The following is a 24,123-nucleotide window of genomic DNA, read 5'->3' as shown; positions in this document are numbered from 1 at the left end:
CTTGAAATCTGAAACGAGCCTTGAATGTAATCTAGACATTGTGATGTATGGATCCGACAGTTAAAACATTAAATTAAAAGTAAACACAAAGAAATTCTGCATCTTCCTGTCTCTCCTCTTTATAATTCACCTACTCTATGTAAAAATTATGCCATTCCATGGCACCCAGGACCAACATGCCAGATTCCTCAGCAGTGTTAAGGGACCAGATAAACTTGTGTAGATGACTGACCTGCCAATACTGAAGCAGTTAGTAGCCAAATCAGACAAATGGGGCTCAACAACTTGTCAGCTGCAGCTCTTACAAAACATCATGCTGCCAGTTTTGATTGATGAGTCTGCCAACACAGAAAATCATGGGTTTAGCATGGAGCTGTAGCTTCTATCCTCTCCACACAGACTAATGAAACAAATTTGTTTGTATCAAAATGTTTACAATAAGCAACTTGAGTATACTGAATATGTAAGTTTTGTTAAAAGGAACAGCGATCTGCAAAATTTTATAGTTTTCTGAACAAAATGAAAAATACAGAAAAAGTTGGTTTAGATCCACCAAAACAAACAAACAAAAAAAAGTTTTCTCAAATAAATTAAAATCAAAGATCACTTTATGTTGTAGGAAGAATTTCATAGAATAGAATCATTAAGGTTGGAAAAGACCTCCCAGATCATCAAGTCCAGCTGCCAACCCAACACCCCCAGGCCTCCTAAACTGTGCCCTGAAGTGCCAGGTCTACACGTTTTTTGAACACCTCCAGGGATGGTGACTCCCTCACCTCTCTGGGCAGCCTGTTCCAATGCCCAACCACGCTTTCAGTAGTGCTGATGTAGCAAAGTGCTGTTGCTTTTTTACATTTATTCACAATGGTAAGCCATTACTGGTTCAAATTCAGACCCCAACAGCACCTGTAGCGTTTCAGTAAGGTTCAACTTGTCCCCAGATACCTCTCTTCCTATTGCGACTAGCTGATGAAGACCAACTAATTTCTGAAGAAGCATAAACCGGACTGCTTCAGACTGACCTGGATTTTTTCATTTTGTAAGCACTCTCTGGGTGGGAAACTGATGAGCCTGACTAAGTGACAAGCAGCCAAAGTCTATTCTCATCTACACAAGCACAAACCAAGATTATGCTCCGCCTCTGTAAAGGGACATGGGGCCCTCAGGGACACAGGAGCCCAAATTTCAATTTGGGACTGAAAGGACACATTCAACACATCACTACATCTGGCATGCTAACTTTGTATTATTGCTTCTATAATTCCTTCTGAGAGATTCCCAATAACAGTCTAACACTCTTACATAGATCCAAATTATATTAAACAGGTACCATCACTTAATGGGAAATTAATTCCTCAGAAAGTGCTGAAGACCATTTATATTCAGAAAAATGCAAACAAATGGCATTTTTCTTTCAAAATGTTAAACAAAATTTCTCTTTTCAAGAGTGATTGACACAACATGGTGTTTTATCAGTAATTCAGAAAGATTCATTTGGTGAGATGAGTTTTCATAGTCTGTGGTCAAATGCAAAACATGCAAAAAGAGCACAATTAACTAACTAAAGATTCAGTGAAATGTTTGATTTCTAGTGCACATCCTAGCACGTTATCATCCTCATCACAACTCGCTGTAGGCAATCATTCTCACTGTGTTGTTTGTGTCCCAACAGTAGGCTATTAGACTTCAGTTGTTGTATTTACCATTTTAGTAAGCCTTTAAGACTTTCCTTTTGAAAATGAGCACCTGCTGAAGCTGTAGAGAAAGGCAGGTTTAAGGATAGAGCTTGCTCTTCAGTACGGTCTCACGTTTCCTTATACCCACTTCTTATTACTTCTGAATAACAGGACAGGACCGAGCTGCCTGAGTCATCAGTGTCTCACAGCTCAACGGATAGGACTATCCTGCCTGCTGCAGGAGGAAAACCTTTAAAACAAATGGCTAAGCAGCCCCATGTGCTGTGAAACCCACTGCAAAGGCCCCCAGCAGGTCTTCAGTTGCTCTCAGATGTGCTTGGTGTGCCATCTAGTGGCAGGCACATCTTCCATTGCCCACCTACCCCTTTTCTACACCCACCAAACCTACAGAACACAAGCATGAAACAGAGGCAAGAAAACTGGGCCTACAGAAACGCCCCTACAAGCCCTGCATCTACTCTTGTCTTTTCTTTTTCACTTACTCCCACTATCACCCATCTCATACTCGCTGCTCTCCCATCCAAGCACAGATCTTTGCAGCTCATCTAGAGACACTCATATTGCTGGAGCATTCTTTCACTGGCTCAGTGAGTTATAAATCATTGGCCACAACAGAGGTCTGGGCAAAAGGAGCAAGGTAACGACAAAGGGAGAGGCAGTTGGTTCCACCTGAGCTTTCCCAAGGCACAAACATGGCTCAGTGCTAGGAAACAGCCCAGCTCCAGCAAATCCAGGGGAAGGAGGATGATGCCAGAGCAAGTGAATCCTCAAAGGCACTGAGCATCAGGCTGGTGTCTGCTTTGTTCCTCCAAGCACAGGATCATGATTGGGAAAAACAGTGCCTTGTGTTGCTCCAGATTTGCCCCCCTCAGACATTACACTGCAAACACCTCCTTCACATCCCCAGCTGACCAACTTCCTTCTACCCCACACAAAGCCCTCAGATTAGAATATGGGTGCCTCATCAGGGATGGGGATCTATTAAACCCTGGATTTTCCAGTCTGTTTTGCAAAGAAATGTTGCTTTATGGACAAGCTGATGCAATTCTTAGCTTCCGGTCTGAAGGATGGAGCAGATACATGGGGTAATGGAGGGATACTTCTGGGTAAGTATCATAAGACATAAACAAGTGGGAAAAAATGGAGGCTCAGGGCTGAACTCACATTTAGTGAATCAAAGGGAAATACAATAGGATTTACAAACTGCTCCCTTAAAGCTTGCCTGCAGTGCTTTCCTTTGACTTCTTTCAGAACTGTAAAAGACAATGCACATAGTACAGAATTAAAGACAACTTCAAAACTGTGAGCATAATCCACATCCTTAATGCTTTCCTTGAAGGAAGTGTGTGCTTGAAATGACTCTCCTGGCAGTATCACATAAGTAGTAATTTGAATTTTCCAGCACTAAGCAGATGCACTTACTATTAGAAGCGTAGCTGAATGCCCAAAATTAGAGAAACAAGCAAATATTGTAGTTCCTGCACTCAACATTTTTTAATCTCAGGATTTGTCACGATAAGGAACACTCCCAGAATTAATATGAATCTGGGAAAGCAGAAATTCGAAGTGCTGTAGCTATCCCAAATTTGTTCCCTCTCTGTTTCTTTCTGTAACATGGGTGCTGGAACGTGATGCTCTGTGAGGAGCAGGAGTCTATATAGGAGCTAATGTAGAATAACTGTTATTCCACAATGACTGGTCCAGGGTCTTCCCTGTTTAGACAAGGCTTAAAGTCTTGGACCTGAAACTGATGCAAATAACCATTCCCCACTGAGAAAGATCACAAGAGACTAACCCCGCTTGGATTCAAGACTCATGAACTTCTGTACGAAAAGGTGCCTTCTTAGGGTGGGAACACAGAAAGAGAGATCAGAAAATTGGCATTAGGGGAAAAAAGAGGAAAGGATGGCAATAATGAAGGAAGATGTTTATTAATTGAAGCCCCAATTCCAAATATAGGCCTATGCAATGAGAAAACCCAGGAGCTTTGATGAGGTGTGCATGCTAGAGGGCTTTGCCAGCCCAGGATTGAGCACACCTTGGCAGGCCTGTTCCATGTGTGGTTAAATCCTTCCAGGTAAGTCTGAAAGAGGCCAGAAATATACTTTTTATGTAACAAAAGCAGTATGAGAAGTCAGATGGTTACTTCTATTTTTTTCTTTTCATCCTTTAAGTACTGTCCTATACATATACTGCTCGTTCCATTTCTAGTCCCTAGGCTGAGGACTTTCCAAGTTTTAAAATTAAATTGGTAACACTTAAAAATACTTTCAGGTTCGTAAGACCTTGGGGTTAATACAGCACCGTAACTTATCAAATAAATGTCAAAAAAGGTGTTAACAATCAATCATACCTTCTAAACAAAGCTTAACAGCTTATAATTTACCTGAGTGCTCTCCGGGGAGAGGACCTGACCGGGCAACTTTTACAGCATGATAAGACCTCTTACCAGTTTTTAATATCAAAGAGAAATTGGGTCTGTGTTTTGCATGCTGACTAGGAAGGTGACTGTAACTGGGGTTCTACATTATTTCCACAGCTGCCTGTTTCTCTATTCATAACTGAATCAAGACTGCATGGTTCTGAAAACCAGAGCATAATGGCTCTTAACAGGAAACTGTACATCTGAAAAATTAGAGAGTTTGTCTGTTTATAACATTCACTTACACCTATGGTTAAATCCGTTCAGTTTTAAAACTTTGATTTCCCATTATACTTTTGCAGGATGATGGAGCTATAAATATAAACCAGGTGAAATTCCTTGGTGTTGTGACAAGGTGCTGAGAGCAGTCATGTAATAGTCAGCCCACAAAGACCAGATTGCAGGAATGAGACCAAAATTTAGAATGGCTACCAGCACCAGCTTGTGGATGAAGCCGTTATCCCATCTGGGACTATCTAATATCATTTAGCTGGGATCTGAAGTCCCTAGGAGTTGGGCATCTCGTTCTAATTCATGCCTTGGAAAACACCGACCCCCTTCGCCTCCTGATTCCTGTTGAAAAGGTTTTAAAGGACTTAACTTTAAGGATAGAAGTGCATGACATTGACAGTGAAAATCCACCTTTAAAGGATAGGACTCAAGTGTAAGTAGCATTGTCACGCAAGAAAATCTCTGCTTCCAAAAGCCTGTAATTCCAAAATTCCAAAACGGTTGCACACTTGTGTTATTTCCTCTGTACGCTGGGGAATGTGGGACAGCAGAGATTTCCACCAGTTGAGGCTATTGAAAAACTTCTGTCATTGATTTACACACCTATTTGTCAGGCAGCAAGGGCAAACAGTAGTGGGATTCCTGGACTCTGTTTGTGGCTCTGTGAGCACCATGTCATCTAGCGCCATGGTTTACAGTTTCGGAACGCTTTCTTTTGAGTGACTCGGCAGGCTGGGAAAGGGAACACCAGGCTTGTCGCTGTTCGCAACGCCGGCCCTGTCCCCAGCCTGCTCAGAAACAGAGCACACCACCACCCGCAGCGAGACGGAGGTGCGGGGCGCGACGTGCCGGAGCGGCGGGAGGCCAGAGCAGGGGCCAGCCCACCCCGCGCCCGAGGGGATGCTGTCACCGCAACCTCGCACCGCCTCTCCCATACACACCTGCGAGCCGCGGGACGCTCCAGCAGGCGCCCTGGCTAGGGCCTAGTCCAGGGTGGCTGAAAACGGGGCAGCGGCCGCCACACCTCCCTCAGGGGAGCCCTCAGGCCGCCGCCGCCGCCACCTCCTCCTCCTTCCCGCCACCGCCCCGCCGACCACGCCCTCCATCGATAGTTCTGCGCTCGTCAGCGCACGCCTTAGCTGAGCCTCACCCTCCCTCCGGTCCCGGATGAGCCCGCCTTGTCCCCACCCTTCCCGTCCCGATATCTCGGCGCTCGCCCCGCCCTCCGCCGCTCCCGGGCGGCCGGGACGCTGAGCGGGTGGGAGCGCGGCGGGCAGCGCTGCACTGCCCCTGCTGTTGGATCCGCGCCCCTCTCGCCGCGGCGCTGAGGTGAGGCCCGGCCGCCTGCCCGCCTCAGGGCCCCCCTCGGGCGGGGCGGGGGCCCCCAGCGGCCGCTCCCCCGGCGGTCGGCGCGAGCGCTAAGCCCCGCCCCGTTCCTGCGTGCCCCCCGCCCCGGCCGCGCGGGGGTAAGGGGTCCGACGCGTGCAGCCTCCCTGCGCCTGCGCAGCCTGTCGCGCCCCCCGCCGGTCCGAGCCGAGCCGAGCCGGGCGGTGCGGGGACAGCGTCGGGCCCGCGCCTCCGCCCTGGCCTTGTCCGCGGCCTGCGGCCTGGCCTGTCCCAGTTCGCTACCCGGCTTCTCCCAAAGCGGGGCCGCGGGCGGGCGTCTCTCCTCTCCGCCGTGCGGGGCCTTCGGGTCGGGAGGGGCGAGCGGGTGCCGCATGTGGGGCAGCGGGAGGCGGCCCCCGCCCCGCCTGGGGCTTCGGCGCGGGCGGTCGCCGGGCGGCGGCGGGGCCGGGGAGGGCGGGGGTGAGGCTGTGCCGCCGGCCCGACTCCGCTGCCCGGGTTATTTTCAGAGAGCCGCGACGGACGATGCCGCTCCCGCGCCGGTCGCCCCCGCGCTCTGTCCCCGCTGGGCGGCCGCGCCCCACGCCGCGGCGCCGCTGCTGAGAACGGGGCGGCCGCGCCGCCCGCCCGCCGCCGGCCCGCCATGGCCGCCGGCTGCCCGCCGCCCTTCGGCGACCCGGGGGAGATGAGGGAGGGCTTCCTGTGCCCCCTCTGCCTGAAGGACCTCCAGTCGTTCTACCAGCTGCAGTCGCACTACGAGGAGGAGCACTCCAGCGAGGACAGGGACGTCAAGGGACAGCTCAAAAGTAAGAGCCGCTTCGCTGCGCCGCGTAGCACCCCGTAGCGTGACACCCCGTACGGCTGCGGGCGCTCCCGAAACGTCCGAGAATGCTAACGTGTTAAGCGACGTGAGCTGCAAGCGAGGCGTGGGCTCCCGCTTTTCTGTAAATCACCTCAGGCCGAGGCAACATTTTTACGTTATTCCCGATATGTTCAATAAGCAAATTCTAAAGCGGGCGCTTCAGAGGCATTGCTCTTCACGTGTTTGATTTCATGCATGATTCTTATTATTTGCCTTCTGGGGTCTTTTGTTTGTTTTTATCTGAAAACTCGGATTTGTACTGTAACCCAGCCGAACTCCCAAGCATTACTTGAAGACCTGACAGAATATGGGGAATCTCTTGTACTTGCCACGTACCGACTCATTAATCCCTTGTTTTGTCAGTAGATAAAGCATAGAGTTAAGGAAGGATGTTGGTGGGAAAAGAACATGGGCCGTGGGGATGGCGGTAGGTGCTGTGAGTGCCCCAGGGGTTGTCCTTTTACCAACTTTTACTGGTGTTCAAAAAATCCCTTTGAATTCTGTTTAACTAAAATGTTTCTACTTTTTTTACCCCCTTGCATACTCAGTGTCATTTTACATAGAAGACTGTGCAAAAACAAGTGATAATTGTGTTCCCTGCAAAAATCTTTCTGGTTTTGTTTTAATTACACTAGAGATAGTGGCCTGGCAGTCTTGAGTTTTTACTTTTCCCACCTGCCCCCTTTTTATTTCTTTCCCTGAGATTGATGATTATTCCTTCAGAAGTCTTTTCTCCATGAAAAGTTTGTATTTTTAACAAGCCTGTCTTAAGGGTAGCACAGCTGCATATTACATGAATCTTCAAGTTGCTTTCCATTGGTCTGGCTACGTCTTGGCTCCTGGCACTGTGCTCTTGGACAGTGAAGGCAGACTGGTCAGTACTGCAGTTATGTTCTCATCATGGGTACAGTGCTGTAACAGCTGAATCACAGATACTTCCATGGAGCATTAAAACCAAAACAACAATATGGTTTTCATTGTGATAAGAGGAAAGAAAACAACAATAATTCGGGCCTGGTAAGATTTCCCAAACACTTCTTTTATTTAATACAAAACACCTGCATTTTGATTTTGTTCTCTCTAGTGTTCTTTTAATCTAAAATAGTGTACTGTGCCTTCTCAGATGACCTTTCTTATGTGTTCTTGTGTAAAGGACGTTGGTTTTGTCTGCTTACTTTCTGTCCTAGTTATTTGGGTCAAGGTCTATCCAGTGAAGTCTCTTCTAGAAGAAGGCAGGCCAGCAGAATCACCTATTTAAATTACCTGTTTTAGGGACTGGTGTTCAAACTGTGCATCACAAGTGGTTGCACAACTTTGTGATGAATGCTGAACTCCAACTACCCTAATTGTGGAGTTCCAGAAATGCTTACAAATCACCTTGTTAGTTCAGTTGAATCATACTGATGTGGTTAAGCTTGACTTTGTGGCAAACAAGATTATGAAAGTTTGCTTGAAAAGCTTTTGCGTCTGTGGCGAAGCCATAAGGCATCCCTAGTTCTTTTTGAGTATGTCAGACTTTAAAAGTCCTGACTGCAGATCTATTTTCTGTTTAGATCGTGTAAACTTCACTTAAGAAACTAGTGCCTAGCTGGCATTTGCTATGCTGGCTTGAGAGTAGGCGGGGGGAGGAGAAGTCCTGTTTCTCAGGTGATGTTACAATGCTAGCAATGCTCTTGCCAACCTGACACGTTTTTTTTTTTGAGAAGTGTGTTTTATATCACTGAGTGTCATTTTGGGAGGTAGTGTAACTTCAGCAGCTGAAAAACCTTATGTAGACATCATACTTCCTAGCAGTATCTGCTGGCACAGCCATAGTGGCTGAAGCTCCGGGGGACAGGCTCCAGTAAGGTCACGGTGGAAGTTCCAGTGTTTTGGACACTAAATAAGAAAATCAGAAATATGAAAGGACGTGCTAAGTCATGGTTCCCAGCAGCTTGTTAGAAAGCTTGATGTATAAAAGACCTAGTTCAAGGAGATACTGAAGGTGTTGGGCAAGAAAAGTAGTGCTCTCAACTTCTGCTAGCACTCAGAGAGGAACGTAGTAGCAAGGGCAATAAAAGCTCTGAGTTTCAAGTTCCTGGTCGTTTTTTTGGCCTTAAGAGACTGCCCTCTTCTCACCAGCATTCATATGAGATAATGCAGTGGGCTGTTTAGTACTTTTGAACAGTGTACAAGTACACTGAAATTCTTAGTTTGTAGTTTGTGCAGCAAGACAAAGTGTCAAACATCCTTGAATCCTAAGAAAACCATTGGGAATTAAGAGAAGTGAGCTACTATCTGTATTATGTCCCGAAACACTGGGAAATAAGTCACGTAGTTTAAGACAACTTACTCTTTTACAGTGGAGTTCCTGAATGGAGTGTCCAAAAGTACTGTGTTGTCATTAGGACCTTAAGCACTACTTTATGACAGATAACAAAGAGCATTTCATGTCATCTGTGACTCTCTGAACTGCATTCTGGTTCAAAACAGAACATGTTGAGGATGAACTTGTCATCAAGGAAAAAAGGCTTGTGCTAAAAGATGAGGAATGTTGCATACTAGTTTCATGTGATGGATATTTGGTGACTGTGCCACATTTAATAACTAGGGTTTATCTTTTTCAGATCTAGTCCAGAAAGCCAAAAGAGCAAAGCAGAAATTGCTGAAACGAGAACATGACAGAACTGATTCTGGATCTCAGGAACGATATGAGTCATTCAGCTATGGTGGAGTAGATCCGTACATGTGGGAGCCCCAGGAAGTAGGTAGGAGAGCTGGAAAGCAATACGCAGCGGGGATAACATTTCTTTTGATCTTAATGGGGAAAATGCTACAGTATTGCTGAAGTTGCATGGAATTGTGTCTATTGAGTTTGATTTCGCTGTAGCATAGGGTTATGGTTTGCATATTGATTTGGTGCAGCCTGCTTATATTGTGTGGGGTGATGGGGAAAATGCAGGTAATGGCGGGGGCTGTTCTGCAACCATCTTGAGGCTTTTTACAAAACAGATAATTCACTAATTAATAATTAAACTACAGCTATATAAAATCTCCAGCTTTTGGACTATGCTTAAAATACTTGTTAGTTCACGTCTGACAAAAAGCTTGTCCATTGATTTTTAAACTTTTAGTTTTTTCCTTGGATTTGAGGTGTAGATAATATCTCATTAAGAAGAGGCTTACTTTAAAAAAAACCTAAACAAGAAAAAAAACCAACACCCAACCCCAAATCCACCCCTCAGAATAGAAATCTACATTTGTAGATTTTCAAGGATAAGTTGACTGAGCTTGTAATTACAAATGCTGCTACTTGAAATTGCCTCTTACTATTACTGAAATATTATGGTTATTTTGAGGGGGGAGGAAGCAGTGCTATCTCTGTTGGATCCTGGGAAAGTTTTGTGCATGCTGCTGCCAGACTAGGAGTTAGCCTCTGGGTCTGCAGAGTCCGAGTTCTGTAAATTATTATACTTTTGACTTTGTAACTATTTCAGCAGCAATCATAGTATAAATATTAGCTAAGAATAAGTTTAGTGAACTAGCAGAAGGTTTCTGAATGTCAGAGGAGTGAGAACTGTTTTTTGATCAGAGTGAAGATGAACCTTACGAATTTTAGGAGGGGATTTGGTGGGTTTGTGAAAGGGACTGTGTGGTGTCTCGAAAGCAGTGGCTGAGTTCAGTTACCCAGAGGGGCTCTTTCATTCCTGTGAATTCAGCTTTGGAGGTTTTTTGGTTGTTTCATTAGCATGGGTTAGGTAGGTAATATCAAAAAGCAACATCTGATTTTGTGTTCTACCAGTCAGAAGAGAGAATTTTTTAAATTTTGTCTGTAACTTTGATTTCTAATACCTGCCTCATCTTACTTGGAAAAGGATCAAAACTTAAACTTGAAACCGAGATTGTCAGGTATGAATTGTACATTTCTTAAATAGATGCTATATTGTTCTTTTGTATACTTGGTGGTCAGTTTTCTGTAAATATGAACTGTCATCAAGGATTTGATTCAGACCCCTAAAGGTGGAAGAATCATCAGAAGTCTGAAAGAGGAATTGCTGTTACATAGGCCTCCAGTAGTCGTTGGACCTGCCTCTTCCCTTTGTTCAACATGTACCCAGGAAACTAAAGGGAGTTGGTTTTGAGACAACTACTAGTTGTTAATAGCTTGCCAAATATAACTGAGGGATGAAGAGGGAAAAAAAATTGTTGCAGATGTTCTCTTTAACATAGTGCCCATTGTTTTCTGTAGTAGAAATAAAACTGTCTATTGCTAGCCAGGAGTTTAGGCTTTAACCTGCTTGTTTTATTTAGAGCAGCACCATGAATATGTAGGATTCTAATGTGTCTTTAAAATGCGATTTGAACATGAGAAATAAATGGTGAAGAGACAGCTGTCTTTTAAGAGGCATTTAAATCCATATAGAACACCTGGGTGACTATGAAAACTTTCTGCTATCTCTCCAGGTGCTATGAGAAGCCATCTTTCTGATTTCAAGAAACACCGAGCAGCCAGGATTGATCACTATGTAGTTGAAGTCAATAAGTTAATAATCAGGTTAGAAAAGGTAAATTCACTGCTTTTTAATATTCCAGCCTTCTGAATGTTTCCTAGACTAAAAATAAATAATATTTTAGTATGAAATGTGCCCATTTATCTAGCAGTGCACTTTGTAAAGGATACTAAACTATGACTCTCTTCATACACTGCTGTTTTCCTTTTTTATCCTTGAGTACTGTGCTTGGTCTGACTCTGTACTGTGGACATGATTTCTGTTTCTATGCTCTATTTTCAAGCTGAAGATGCTACTTCCACATGCTTCAAGAACCATCTGTTTTTCTGTGTATTTTGTCCACCTTTTTACTTAACTGAATTTCTCCCTAATGTTTTTGTCGTGATTCTTGCAGCTTCTCATTCTTCAAAATCTACCAATGATATGCTTACATTCTGGCTCAGATGCAGCACTGTTGGGTGCTGTAAGGATTGTGTCCAAAATGCTCTGATTTGTACAGGTTTGGTAGTCCCTGGTTAGCATTACTTGTATGAATACAGCATTAGAAATAAATAGGAACATTGCAGGGAATATGGTATAAAAACAGGCTGAGGCTTCTACCTCTTAAAAATGACAATTTCTTCATGTTGGGCTAGGTTATATTGTTGTTTTTTTTTTTCTTGCAAAAGTACCATTTTCTTGAATGTATTGTTTGTCTTCTGCTAGCTTACATCGTTTGACAGAGCAAACACAGAGTCTGCTAAAATACGAGGTTGGTATGAGCTTACCTCAGACTATTTGCTCCTATAGTTTAACCGGTTGAGGAATTAATTGAATGAATATCTGGTGTGTGTATTCCCTCCCCTCTTGCCCAATGACAGCTATAGAGAAGTCTGTTGTGCCTTGGGTCAGCGATCAGGATGTTCCGTTCTGCCCAGACTGTGGCAATAAGTTCAGTATTCGAAACCGACGTCACCACTGCCGCCTTTGTGGGTCTATTATGTGCAAGAAGTGCATGGAACTTGTCGGTCTTCCTTTGGCAAGTAAGTACAGTGTGTGATGTTAATTCCTCTGTTCCATAGCTCACTCGGTGGTAACTGCATTCTAGCTTTTTGCCATTAGAAAAAAAGCTGCTGGTAATATTCTGCCTGTGCAGAAAACTTGATCCTTAATGTGTGATTCAGTTTCATGCAGGCACTTGTGTGTGAAACAGAACAAGAAGAATGGTTTCTCCATGCTTTGTCTCTGTTCCTTCTTCAGATTTGGAAGTGTTACCTATCACTGAAAAAGTTACTAGAAGAAGTAGTAGTAGTAATATGTATTACTAGTAAATATCATTAATATTTAGTGTCTTATTCTATTGAATACCATAACTATGAAGATGCTGTCGGAATTATAACTGCCAAGGTTCTTGATATTTGAAACTGCTGTGGGTATTTCCAGTCTTGCCCACGGTTGTCCAAATGCTGACATTAAGAAAGTTCATCCACAAGCCTTTAAGAAACCCTTCAAACTTTAATTTCCTCATCTAGTGCACTGGAGAGGAAACCGTATTTTCTGTGGAAATAAATGACATTAACTGCACCTTTTGGAGCGTTCAAGCACAAAACATGGACAGCATAAACCTACCTGTTTTTCCATACTTATCCTATAACTGTGCAAGCTCGAACAAGAGAATGCTTCTAGGCATAAGCAAAATAGGTGGTTCTCAGCAGCCTGCTCTCTAACTGCTTTTAGAATGGAGCAAGGCTTACAGTGAAGAGCCAAATTCTGATTTGCGGTCTTGGTTGTCATGGGTTCATTGCACATCTTTCAGCAGACTGTTTCAACTTGGTGTTCTAATATTACCTGGACATAAAGTTTCTGTTGAAGTGCAATTCATTTGTGTTGGTAGAATCTGTTGGCTTTTACAGTCACCGTAAAATTACATGTGTGTAATTTTTAGGCAAACTCACTAGTGCCAGCAAAGAGGCCTTGGGTTCTCATACTAGCCCAAACTCATCACCTAATAGTGTCCATGGCTCCCGCCGTGGCAGCATTAGCAGCATAAGCAGCGTGAGCTCAGTTCTGGATGAGAAGGATGACGACCGAATCCGTTGTTGTCGGCACTGCAAAGATACCCTGTTGAAAAGAGAACAGCAGATTGATGAGAAAGAATACACTCCAGAGATTGTGAAACTCTATGAGGTAAATCAAAACTCTTTGCTGCTTTCATACTCAGTGTATATATCTGGCAGTTGCCATTACTTGACTTTTGGCTTGTTACCTCATGTCCAGGCTCTTACTTTGTGACTTAACACTCAACTTGTGTTACAGTAGACTTTGGGTGTTTATGCCAAGTAACAAAGATATATCTGAAATGATGGAGCCAGTTGCCATATAGTATTTATATCCCACAGTAACTTCAAACTTAACTTTAAGATACATCTTCATTCTCATCGTCTGGAGCTAATAGTTCTGAGATGCCTCTCTCTCAAAATTGCAAACTACATCAGCTGGGATTCCCCAGAATAGTTCTTGTTTAAACCAGTGATACGCTGTGTACTTTGTCAGTGGGCTGCACTGGAACTATAGAACTCGATGTTGTCAGCACTGTTGTCCTCACACTGATGGCAAATGATTTTTTTGAGCCATCTGTGTCAGTCAACAGTGTAGGGCTGGAACGTTATGTTCAAATATGCTTTGAAAGCAGGTACTGACAATCACCAGGTGTCTCTTTCAGTAGAGTCCACAAACCCCGTAGGTTAGTATTAATGGGAGTTTTGGTTGGTGCTCTTTGTGAAGACATTTAAGGCTGGAAGTTGTCCAAGTCATCTGTTAAAACAGCTGCTGAATTCAGAATTCACATTGCAGGGGTACACGGAGTCTTTCTCTGTTCTTGACCATGCTGTGTTCTGAAGATAACAGGAGGGTCTTGTCATCCTGAATAGTTTAAATGGCTTTCTTCAGGGTTAACTTTGAATGTGCACAGGCAGCATGAAAGGTTTATGTCAGCATGTTCTTGCACAAGTCTTTTAATATAAGTTCTTTTTTTATACATTTTTGTTTTAAACAAGAAACTCCGTCTCTGCATGGAGAAAGTTGACCAGAAGGCGCCAGAATACATAAGGATGGCAGAATCACTAAAGTAAGCCCCAGTTGCTGATTTTGGTTTGAGTATTAAGTAGTTTTCCTCCCTAAAAGTGTGGGAAGGAGTAAGGAATTGGCATGTTAAGGCTGCAAGAGTGTGTAAATTTTAGGAAAAAGCAGTGTTAGATTATCTGTTGTCTTTCGCGTGCTCTTCAAACATAGTAGTACTGAATTAATTATTAATCGTAACGTTGCATACAGAGAAGTTGCCTGATTTATTTTTTTAAAGCCACTTCTCAGGCACCACTATCCTACTTTGACATGTCATCTTTGCAAAAAGGAAGTACACAGCTACAATTCTTATTTTGTAGATGAACCTCTTCCAAACAGTTGAAGTAGGATATTACTGCCCTCAGTTGGATGGCATGGCTTCCAAGTAGTGCCAGCAACAAAGGACCACTTGAATGCTTCTCATCTGTCTGTGTGTAAAGCAAGCCACCTTCACCTGACAGTTGTTTTAAATCTAGCTGGCCTGCCCTGTGCTGCAGTGGATAAGCAGCATTCATATATCACACTTCTGTGCATAATTTCTTGTGGTACTATTCTCCCACTGGGGTAACTTAAATCTCTCCAGCTGTATCTGCAAGAGGTTGTCAGGTTATACTTCTGGTTTGTATAATAAAGACGCCCATTGGCCTTAGACTATGAAGCACGTCCATTTGGGAAGTTAGAGTTAGCAAATTTCTCTACCCGTCCTTTAGATCTGATGGCTGTAGAAACATTAGGCTGTCATTCATAACAAAACTGTTTTTGTAAAAACACACCTTCTGAAAGGAAGAAAAAATTATAGAAGGTGAAAAACATGTGAAGCTGTTACTGCTTTTTTTGTCATGACTTCACGAGAGCTGGTGATATGTGGCTTGACAACTGGAGAAAAGTGAAAATATGAATGTCCTGGATAATGTAAGCACATGTCAGAACACAACAGACTTCTTAATGATGAAATTAAAGATTTCTGACAAGTAGTGAGTCCCAGAAACTGGAATCATATGGACAGTGATGTTTCTTTTGAGAGAGTGATCCTTATCTTTTATGTTTGTGATATAAAAGGAGAGGGAAGCTAAAAACTGGTTAAGAATCTTCCCTGTTAAACCCTAATTTGTTTTATCAGTAAACATGACTTTCTAGTAAAGTGCATATAACTGCTTGTGTCCCATGTGGACAATTGGTTACTAGCATCTTAAATATTATACCCTTGTGGGGTTGTAGGCTTTTTGCTTTCTGAGAAACATTAGTAGAGGGAACTATTTTACCTCAACAGTATAGTTGCTTATTCAGCCTATCAGTGTTTTCTGCACTCAGTCACGGGGGGGGAGGGGGAAAGATGCATTTCCTAAGTATGTGTATATTTTAGATATTATTGGTAGAGTGGCATTCTTGTGTTAAAATGCAATTTTTCCCATAACAGTAAATAATACAATCATAAATAAAATTCTCTTCTATGAAGATAATATTCTATTAAATGATCCCATTCACAAGATGATTGTCATTTTTTACTTCTGTCGCAAAGAAAGGGGTTTTCAAACACAGTGAGCTTCAAATAAAATCGTTCAATCCCTTTAGTGTTAGCTGTTCTTACTGTTGTTGAATTTTAGTCATCTTGGGACAATCTCTGATGTTGTATGTATTGTTAGCTGGATACATGACTTACAATAAAGTTGTGTTTATTTCTTAGTGCTGGGGAGACAACGTACAATCTTGAACATGCTAATGACTTGAGGGTGGACATTCAAAAAGTATATGAATTTATAGATGCCTTAAGGTAAAAGATCTCTCCCCCCTGCCCCCCAGCATATCTGTATCTCCCTCTGTTAGACTTCTGTAGTTTTTCCTCAGACATTGGTGTCTGTTCATGTAGCTTATACCTGCTTGTTCACGTGGATGATCAATTTGTCTGCTCAGTTGTAAAGAGCATGTGAAAAGGTAGATGCTGTTCCTGTGTACCATCAATTTCTAGTTCCTTTTCCAGCCTTAAGTCATGCATTCCTCTGCAGTGGAAATAACTAAGCACAGAAGAAACAAATAGCGGCACAGTTAGTTTTTGGGGTGGGTTGGTTTGTTTTTTGGGTTTGTTTTTTTTCTTGTGAGGGTGGTGATTTTTTTTTTAAAAAAAAAAAAAAGGGTGGGAGTAGAAGGTGTTATAACTTGTAATATCCAAAGTAGTTTACCTAAAAGAATATCAGAAAATTTTCGGCCACTATTGTCTTTGTCCCCTTCTGTTGCTTCTTTTTTTTTTTTGCTGGCCCTTGTTTTTGAACTGATGAGGCTGTATGTTTACCCTGATCTAGTAAGAAGATTTTGAGTCTAGGCTTGCATGAAGATCCCCAACCTCATCCTAAAACACTACAACTTCAGAGAATGATAAGATACTCGGCTACGCTTTTTGTTCAGGTAAATGGAACATATGTTATGAGCTGAATGTAAATTTTATATAGTGTTGTCTTTGCAAGGCATCCCTGTGGTTTGAAACTATTTTGCCAGGAGGTTTAGTTTCCCTGATGACTTAAGATAGCCTTAAATGAGCTAGGTTGAACACAGATAGTGTAGTCAGAGCAGCACTGAGTTTAGGGACCTAAGAGAATGTGTGAGCCTTGGCTTTGTGTCTTGCTGAGGTTTGAGCTTAGCTAGCAGTATAGTTATAGCAGCAAAGACGAGCTCAGACTTGCAGCAGTGACTGCAGCGTAGAAGTACCTTTTATTTGTTTGTGGGGTCTTCTGTTGGTATCTTTCTTTCAAGTACTTGAAAATCGGTTGAATGCCTGCAAGCAACACTATAAATATTTCACATTTCACCAGGAAAAACTGCTTGGCCTAATGTCCCTGCCAACCAAAGATCAGTATGAAGAACTGAAGAAGAAAAGACTGCACATGGTAAGACAGGCTAAGGTCTCTTAAATCTTGTATCAGGGACTCCTTCAAGGGCTTAAGCCTAGTGGCTGTGTGTGTATAGATAGTTGCCTTTAATATTGGATTTCAGTTTTCCATTTTGGTGTGCAGATCATTCCATACCCTTTTTCAGGGATTATGTAACACTGTCATTGTATTCTATCAGAACATAAGTAGGTGGGTACTGAGCAGCTGAACGCTTCTGGAAAGCAGCAGTGACTTGGTTGCATGTGCCATTTCTGCTGCAGTGCATGCAGAGCAAGCCCTAAACTAAGTATGTTAGCTTACATGGGTTTCCAAATTGTGCTCTGGAGTTCATTTGCACAAGTAGAATTTGGAGACTTATTTTGGTGGTGAAAAAGGACATATTAGAATAAGGATGCCTCTTTGGAGAGGGAGGGGTCCTTTTCAGTTAGGAGGGAGGACATCATTTATGGTAAGCTAAACCAGCTTTGTCCTGAGGTAGAAGTTGAGAAATAAGAGTTGTTGAACTCCAAAAGCTAATGGTATCGGTTGTGTTTTAACACTGATGTTCTATTACAGATGTCTGCTGTAGTCAGATGTGATAACAGTTACTGTCCAATCTAGGCTGCTCTTTGCACAGTTGCATTAGGCTTTGTTTTCTATATAAAGCCGTGTCACTGCTACTACTTGCCTCAAGTTTGTAGAGGCAGATGTCATGGGATTTTGATCAGTATCATCACAAACAATCTGAAGGGATGCGTTTAGGAAATATTATTAAAATAAGCATTTTCTGCAAAGTAATCAAAAATGCAGGTGCTACCTTTTGATGGCAGCCAGCAATGTGTAAGACTGGCTAACTTCTTGTACTTACGGATATTCAGAACGGAATCTTTCAAGCTCATGGTGTTGTCTTACTACGTGGGTTGTTTTTTTTTGTTTAGGTGGCTCTTGAAACACACGGAAAACAAGAGGAAAAGCAGAAAGACTTTATCTCCCGATCTGCAGCCGCAGTTAATGGTGATGCAACTCACCTGAAAAAAGGAACACTCAGGAAATCAGAAGGCTGGTTACCTACATCTAGCATATCAAGAGAAAGTGAGATAGCAGACCCTCTTCTTCAGCAGATTGACAATATCACATCCTTTATTAAGCAAGCAAAGGCAGCTAATAGGATAGATGAGGTCCATATGTTGCAGGAGAACCTGAGGCAGCTTCAGGATGAATATGATCAACAACAAACTCTGAAAGCTATTGAGCTTTCTAAAAAACAGGCAGAAGAGGAAGAGATGCAGAGGGAGGAACTTCAGGTCCTTCGTGAAAAAGAGTGGGAAAGAGAACACCACAAATGCATGTCTCGACATTCAAGGACGCACTCCTTAGACTTCAGAGAAGTCAAGCAGCATCAGCATGAAGTTGCAACAGAGAATAGGAACTTGACAGCACATGCATTAGATTTGGATATTACTTGGATCAAAGGGAACCCAAGTTTTGAAACTCCTGCTGTTGAGCAGCTGCCAGCTAAAGAGCACTTGATGTTCATGCTCAAACCCCAGAATGTCCCACAGTGTGGCAAGGACCAAGATCAGACAGTCGATCAGACAGTCTGTCTAAACCCCTTTGAAGAGGAGGCAGATCTCTCTCAGTTAGAGGAAGATCCTGCTAACCCATTTGCCAAAGACACTTCTCCAACAGTTTCTTTCTCTAACACAGCTCTGCAAAGTGATAAAAAAGAATATAATCCATTTGAAAATGAGGAGGATGATGAACAAACTAATGGAGCACCTGGCAGTACTTCAAACCCTTTTGAAGAGGATGAAAATCCATTTCAAAAGCCTGGGAGCAGTTGGAATTCCGGGAATCCATTTGAAGAGGGATCCTCTACCAATCCCTTTGAAGTGGAGGATGGCAATGAGATCTCTGGAGAGGAGGCTATAGAGGAAGAGCTACTTCTCCAACAGATAGATAATATCAAAGCTTATATATTTGATGCTAAACATAGTGGACGAATGGATGAGGTGGAGGTACTGACAGAGAACTTAAGGGAATTGAAGCGCACATTAGCAAAGCAGAAGGAGAAATCCAACTGCTGAAGCAGAAATAGGGCTGTGTAATAATTATTTGAAGTCTGCTGTTAAGTATGGGAAGGTAGCACAGATACTTATAAACAGGAGTATAGATCACAGGAGGGAATTGGGAGAATCCTGACTTTATGCACTTTCAACTAGGCGTTTCCACTACTATTCAGTCTTGAAGAAAGAATTACTGAGGTATGCTGCTGGTCTCAAATGCTTATACTAAGAAACTTTAAAATAACTTGTTACAACACTCTCCTAATGCTAAATGGCTTATTTGTGGGTGTATTTTGGTCAAAGTGGTCAAGTGCTAATAAGGAGCTATGATTTGGAAATTATTGCAGTGTTGGTTTGTTGTCTTTCCCTTTTCTGTTGTAGTATCGGCCTTTCAAGTGGGGCTTTGACTAAAGAGAGACAAAAACTTTTTTCTAAAACTTCTGCATCCTCTGATAATGACACAGTGCAGTATTACAGGCCAGCTTCATTGCCTAATGGTGTTATGAGAAAGTGCTGTTAAAAGGCTACTGTGATTCTTTGAGGTGCAGAATATATAGGCTCGCAGATCAATTTTATGCAATGCTAATAGATAAAAGGGATTTTAAGACTGAGAAGAACTTTGTAACTGATCTTAATATGAGTAACTTTTTAATGTGTTTATAAATATTCCCAAGTAAAATTTGGATGCTCTCTTTTCATCACTTCTAGTTCCTCACTTGCTCTGAGCACAAACTACAGTGTAATAGTGAGCACCACGCTCGCTTCAGAGACCTGCTTGTGAGGGAACAAGTATCTATTCTTTTCCAGGGAAAAGAGCATCAGGCTAGTACTATTTCAAACTGTAATATAAAGGGTGACCCTCCAATTCCTAATTACTTTATGGAATCTACACATTCATTTAAATTCTCTGGGTGACACAATGATCATGTTTGTCTTATTTGTGAGACTGGAACCTGCTTTTTGTAGCATTCAAGGAATTAAAATCTTGTTTACAATGGAGAGCTGAAGTGCCGCTGAACTGGACTTCTGTGAAAGCTGGGAGACAAAGTCTGTGGCTGCAATAGTGCCAAATAGCAATTCTCTTTTGAATTTGATTCCCCTCAGAGGTTGTTTGGAGAATCAGGCATGTCTGGCTTAAATAAGCTCCAAATGGGAGTAATCTTGTGATCCTGTGGTCTGGGGGATGACTAGGTGACAGCCAGCACCTGTGATGCAGGTGGGCTTAGTGCTGGGCTTCTGAAGATTGGTATTGGAAATGTAGGATTGCTTCAGGGTTAGGTCAGTCTGTATCTCTGCAAAAGATGGAGCCTGAGCTGCTTTGATTTGTATCTTTAAAGGGCAGAGGTCCATCATCAGGCATCAGTGTTTGAAGGGGTGGTGGGGATGAGTTTCTCTAAAGGGTGTATTAAAAGCTGAAATAGAGGAAAGTCAGGCAGATCACACTGCATAGCACTAAAAATAGTGGGTTTACTGAGAAGTGTAAACTTCCATGGAATGGGACATGTCTTCTCACTGTGTCTCTGATGATTTATGTTAGCATAGCTGTAACCCAAGCATTGCCTAACATTTTAGAGACACAAATAATGACACTACCTAAAGAGCACCAACCCTAGTTTTATTTTATTAGGGACTTGTGGAACTGTTGTTTAAAAAACAAACTTCCGATATCCTCACTTAATAGCACTAGTAAAAGAGCAAAATAACTTCGAGCAGCCAGCTAAGGAGGGCTGATGATGTTCTTCCTGCTGTAGCCTAAATCTGCAGAACAGGTTGTCCATGAAGTTTTTATACTGAGATGTTTTATGAGAGTTGATTTGAGTGTCATTTTGCACCAAGTAAAATGACGAACAGAGGATTTGAAAGGTTGTAAACTAACAAAACATGTGCACTGTGGCACCAGATTTACAAAGGCTGCAAAAAATAAATCTTGAGAGCTAAACATGATCCCTGGAATTGTTTAACAGAAATAGTATAAGGTAGTTACTTAAGACAGACTTGTTTGCTAGTCAAGAGGATTGCGCCCTGCACTGTCACCCAAGGTGGCTTTTGGTATCAACATAAAAAAAGCTTCAGTGGCTTCAGCTTTCCCATTTAAAAAGTGGTTTTTTCCTTGTTGCAACTGTTCTGCCTTGTATTTTCAGTCTAATACACTAACAATTAAAGTATCCTTATTGTATGTGTAATAATGTATTTTTACATGCAGATAACAGACTAGCATACCTCATGATCTTTGTCAGTGTTAAATGTGATAGACTAGACATCCGATATTAAAGTCATCTCCAAAGCGAAGACCTTATGCTGGTATTTGGACTGCTGTGAGGCTCTCAAGGCATGACCGAGTGAAGACATCTTAACTGTATAGCTCGATAAATAACTAGCATTGACTTTTGTTAAAATTGCATGCACTACTCCATATGAAAGCTTTGTAAACAGATGAAATAAAACATGTTTATTTTGTCCTGTTTGTCCTCCACAATTTTTACATGATGCTTGAATCAGTGTTAAATTTTGTACTTAACCATTAGCCTAGAAATGCTGAAATACAGTTGTGTGTTAATTTGCATATCTAAGCCTGGCTTAAAGGTATGTGCAAGTACCAAATTCCGAGCAATACAATCTATCCCATGTTTATATACTACTCAAGGGATAGAGTAATGGGTGAAGGCAGAAGCTATGATGATTAGAAGGGGTTTTCTTGACCATGTGCAGGGAGCCGGAGTGCTTATCGCAGCACTGGACTTCAAAGCACAGTGGACTTGCTGGCCAGAATTTGCTGGAAGCTGATAAATCTAGACACAGTTCTCCTGAATGGTGTTTTTTAAGGAATACTTAAGACACTTTCCTAAAGAGTAGCTTTAAGTTTCGGGTTTTTTTTTTAAGGACAAAAACAAATAGCAGTTTACATGTTCTTTCCTGCTGATATTCTTGTCTTGATCAGTGCTTCTCAGAGTTAGTTGCAGTACCAGCTGGAAAAGCTGCAGCTTGTTGTAAATGAGACTTAACTGTTGGAGCAGTAACTAAATTTAAAATTCAGTGTGTAGTTTGAGCTTGGAGTTATGTTATGACTTGACTGTCTTCACTTAGTACAAGATGGAAATCAGCAGGAATACTTTTACACCACTTTCTATAAATTATGGAGTTCTCTGCAGCTTTTAAGATACATTACCTTTTTAGTCTAGTCTCTCTATCCCAAAGAAAACATGATATTGTTTTTGCTATAACCTTATACATGCAGTCATGGGTATGAAGCAGTCACCGTTTTCCTTTTATGCAGTGCTGACTACAATGCTTTGTAAAACTGGCACCAAAACAGCTGGGTCTTTAACTTTTATTTTTCACTTTAATTATTCTAGTTGTAGCTGTAAGAAAACTTAGAAGACAAGGTTGTCTGCATTATCTAAACTTGCTTGTTGCTGTTTCCAGGAGCTGTTAGCTCTTGTCTCTCACTGAAGAACCTTGACCACCCAGCCCTGAGGAGAAACAACTGCAAGGCTTGAGATCTCAGGCTGATGCATCTTCATTTTTTGTAGCAGTTTTGTATTTTCCCCTCATCTCTTTAGGCAGTGGCACAAAAGCAGGGCAGGGAACTTGGCCTTCAATTTCACACATGCATTCTCGCAGATGATACTTCTTGGGCCCAAAAGTTGCTGGATGTGATAGTTTTTTCCTTTCACTTTCCTCTTTTTCAAGTGTTTCTCTAGAAGAGAGATCTGGTTGTTACTATCAGGAGCCTGAATGGCAACGTTGCCTCTCCCCTCCCTGGACCCATTTACCAGAAAGATGGATTTACAGTTCCTAGCTTGTGGACTTTTTCCAGACAAAATTTGCACAAGCTGGGTGAAGTGGTACTTCTGTATAGCTGACAAAAGTTCAGAGGGGCTGTATTATGCTGTACGCTAGACTGTATGTTAGCTTATTAAGTGTTACTTACTTGCTCTTCCCCAAGATTTTTTTAATGTGCTCAGTTATCTCTTTGTTGGTTTTATCTTCCACGTCAACCAAAACTTGTTCTCCGTTGTCTGTCAAGAAAGATTTGTAACAGTATATCAAACAGTGCCCCTTCCACAGTAGCTGCAAAAGTGTTTTCAACGCACAACTGAGACACTGGTTCTCTACTACAGTTAATGTGCAATGTAACGTTTCAATAGGAAAAGCAAAGTGTTCATCTAGGAGGGCGCTAGGACAGGCGCCAGAAGCGTGAGGTAGAGGAAGTAAGCACAGGGTCTTTGCTAACATAAAGCCGCTTTCCTAAACAAGCTCCCCGCTCTGCAGGCCGAGCCACGGTAGGAAGGCAGGAATGCGGCTCAAACGGTGCTTCTCGCGCGAAAGCGCGGCTGCTCCGACGGCTCCTGCAGAGAACGGGCTCGGGGGAGGCCCCGCCCGCGGGACAGCGCGCCCTCGGGGCAGGCCCGGCCCATCGGCCCCGGCGGCACCTACCCAGGTAGAACCGGAGGAAGGGCGAGGGGGTCATGTTCCTGAACAGCATGATCTGCACCCAGGGGTTCTTGTACTGGATCTGGGGGATGTTGAAAAACACAAACTTTCTGGAAAGAAGAAGAAAAAACACACAAGCGCACGCGGAGCTGCCTCCGAAAAAGGGGCAGACCGCGCCGCGCTCCCGCCGTGCCCCCGCGCTCACCTCGCCCCTTCGCTCAGCTCTCCCGTCGTGTTGTAGTTCACGGTCATCACCTTCACCGAGCTCTTGAAGATGACGTCGCCCTGGCTGAGATACTGCAGCGTCCGCCTGATCGGGAACCGGCCTTTCATCGGCATGGCGGCGGCCTGTGGGGCTGGGCGCCGCCGCCGGCCGGAAGTGGCGGAAGCGGCCCCGCCCTCAGCCACCGCCCCCCCCCCCCCCCAGCCACCACCCCCACCTCAGCCGCCGCGCCCCCCTCAGCCACCGCCTCCACCCCCACCTCAGCCACCGCCCTCCCCTCAGCCACCGCCTCCACCCCCACCTCAGCCACCGCCCTCCCCTCAGCCACCGCCCCGCCCGCAGCCGCCGCCTCCACCACCCCCCCCCAGCGGCCGCCGCAGCGCCCCGTGCCCGG

General features: G+C 43.3%; 3 protein-coding genes across 7 annotated transcripts in view; 1 reads left to right on the top strand and 2 right to left on the bottom strand.

The window, feature by feature from the left end:
* The window catches only part of TMCC1 (transmembrane and coiled-coil domain family 1), a 200,199-nt gene extending 194,769 nt beyond the window's left edge, over nucleotides 1–5,430 (bottom strand). The window contains exons 1-2 of one of the 3 annotated variants that reach the window (XM_064453367.1): nucleotides 5,292–5,430; nucleotides 233–338 (exon numbers count right to left, since the gene is read on the bottom strand). The gene's annotated coding sequence lies outside the window, so the exon portion shown is untranslated. The remainder of the gene's footprint in view (nucleotides 1–232; nucleotides 339–5,291) is intronic. The other 2 variants (XM_064453368.1, XM_064453376.1) reach the window with 2 other exon arrangements.
* Nucleotides 5,431–5,526: 96 nt separating this feature from the next.
* Nucleotides 5,527–21,529, top strand: RBSN (rabenosyn, RAB effector). Of its 3 annotated transcripts, none has more exons than XM_064455800.1 (12): nucleotides 5,527–5,679; nucleotides 6,204–6,500; nucleotides 9,163–9,303; nucleotides 11,000–11,100; nucleotides 11,752–11,797; nucleotides 11,907–12,068; nucleotides 12,971–13,212; nucleotides 14,082–14,152; nucleotides 15,830–15,916; nucleotides 16,443–16,545; nucleotides 16,950–17,024; nucleotides 17,945–21,529. In XM_064455800.1, exons 2-12 carry the CDS (start codon nucleotides 6,338–6,340, stop codon nucleotides 19,091–19,093), a joined length of 2,340 nt encoding a protein of 779 aa, XP_064311870.1. In that variant the 5' UTR covers nucleotides 5,527–5,679; nucleotides 6,204–6,337; the 3' UTR covers nucleotides 19,094–21,529. The 3 variants fall into 3 exon arrangements, with proteins under 3 accessions (XP_064311870.1, XP_064311871.1, XP_064311872.1); XM_064455802.1 differs by lacking the exon at nucleotides 5,527–5,679 and adding an exon at nucleotides 7,418–7,573 and having other exon boundaries at nucleotides 6,384–6,500; XM_064455801.1 differs by lacking the exon at nucleotides 15,830–15,916.
* Nucleotides 21,530–22,386: 857 nt separating this feature from the next.
* On the bottom strand, nucleotides 22,387–23,893 carry MRPS25 (mitochondrial ribosomal protein S25). The gene is made up of 4 exons (XM_064455804.1): nucleotides 23,712–23,893; nucleotides 23,510–23,616; nucleotides 23,004–23,091; nucleotides 22,387–22,769 (listed from the first exon to the last, which is right to left on the bottom strand). Exons 1-4 carry the CDS (start codon nucleotides 23,843–23,845, stop codon nucleotides 22,574–22,576), a joined length of 525 nt encoding a protein of 174 aa, XP_064311874.1. The 5' UTR covers nucleotides 23,846–23,893; the 3' UTR covers nucleotides 22,387–22,573.
* Nucleotides 23,894–24,123: the final 230 nt, after the last annotated feature.

This window comes from Phalacrocorax carbo, chromosome 6 (genome assembly GCF_963921805.1).
Source record: "Phalacrocorax carbo chromosome 6, bPhaCar2.1, whole genome shotgun sequence".
Taxonomy (NCBI): Eukaryota; Metazoa; Chordata; class Aves; order Suliformes; family Phalacrocoracidae; genus Phalacrocorax; species Phalacrocorax carbo.
The sequence above is the reverse complement of the archived record's forward strand: the minus strand, read 5'-3'. Positions and strand labels throughout refer to the sequence as shown.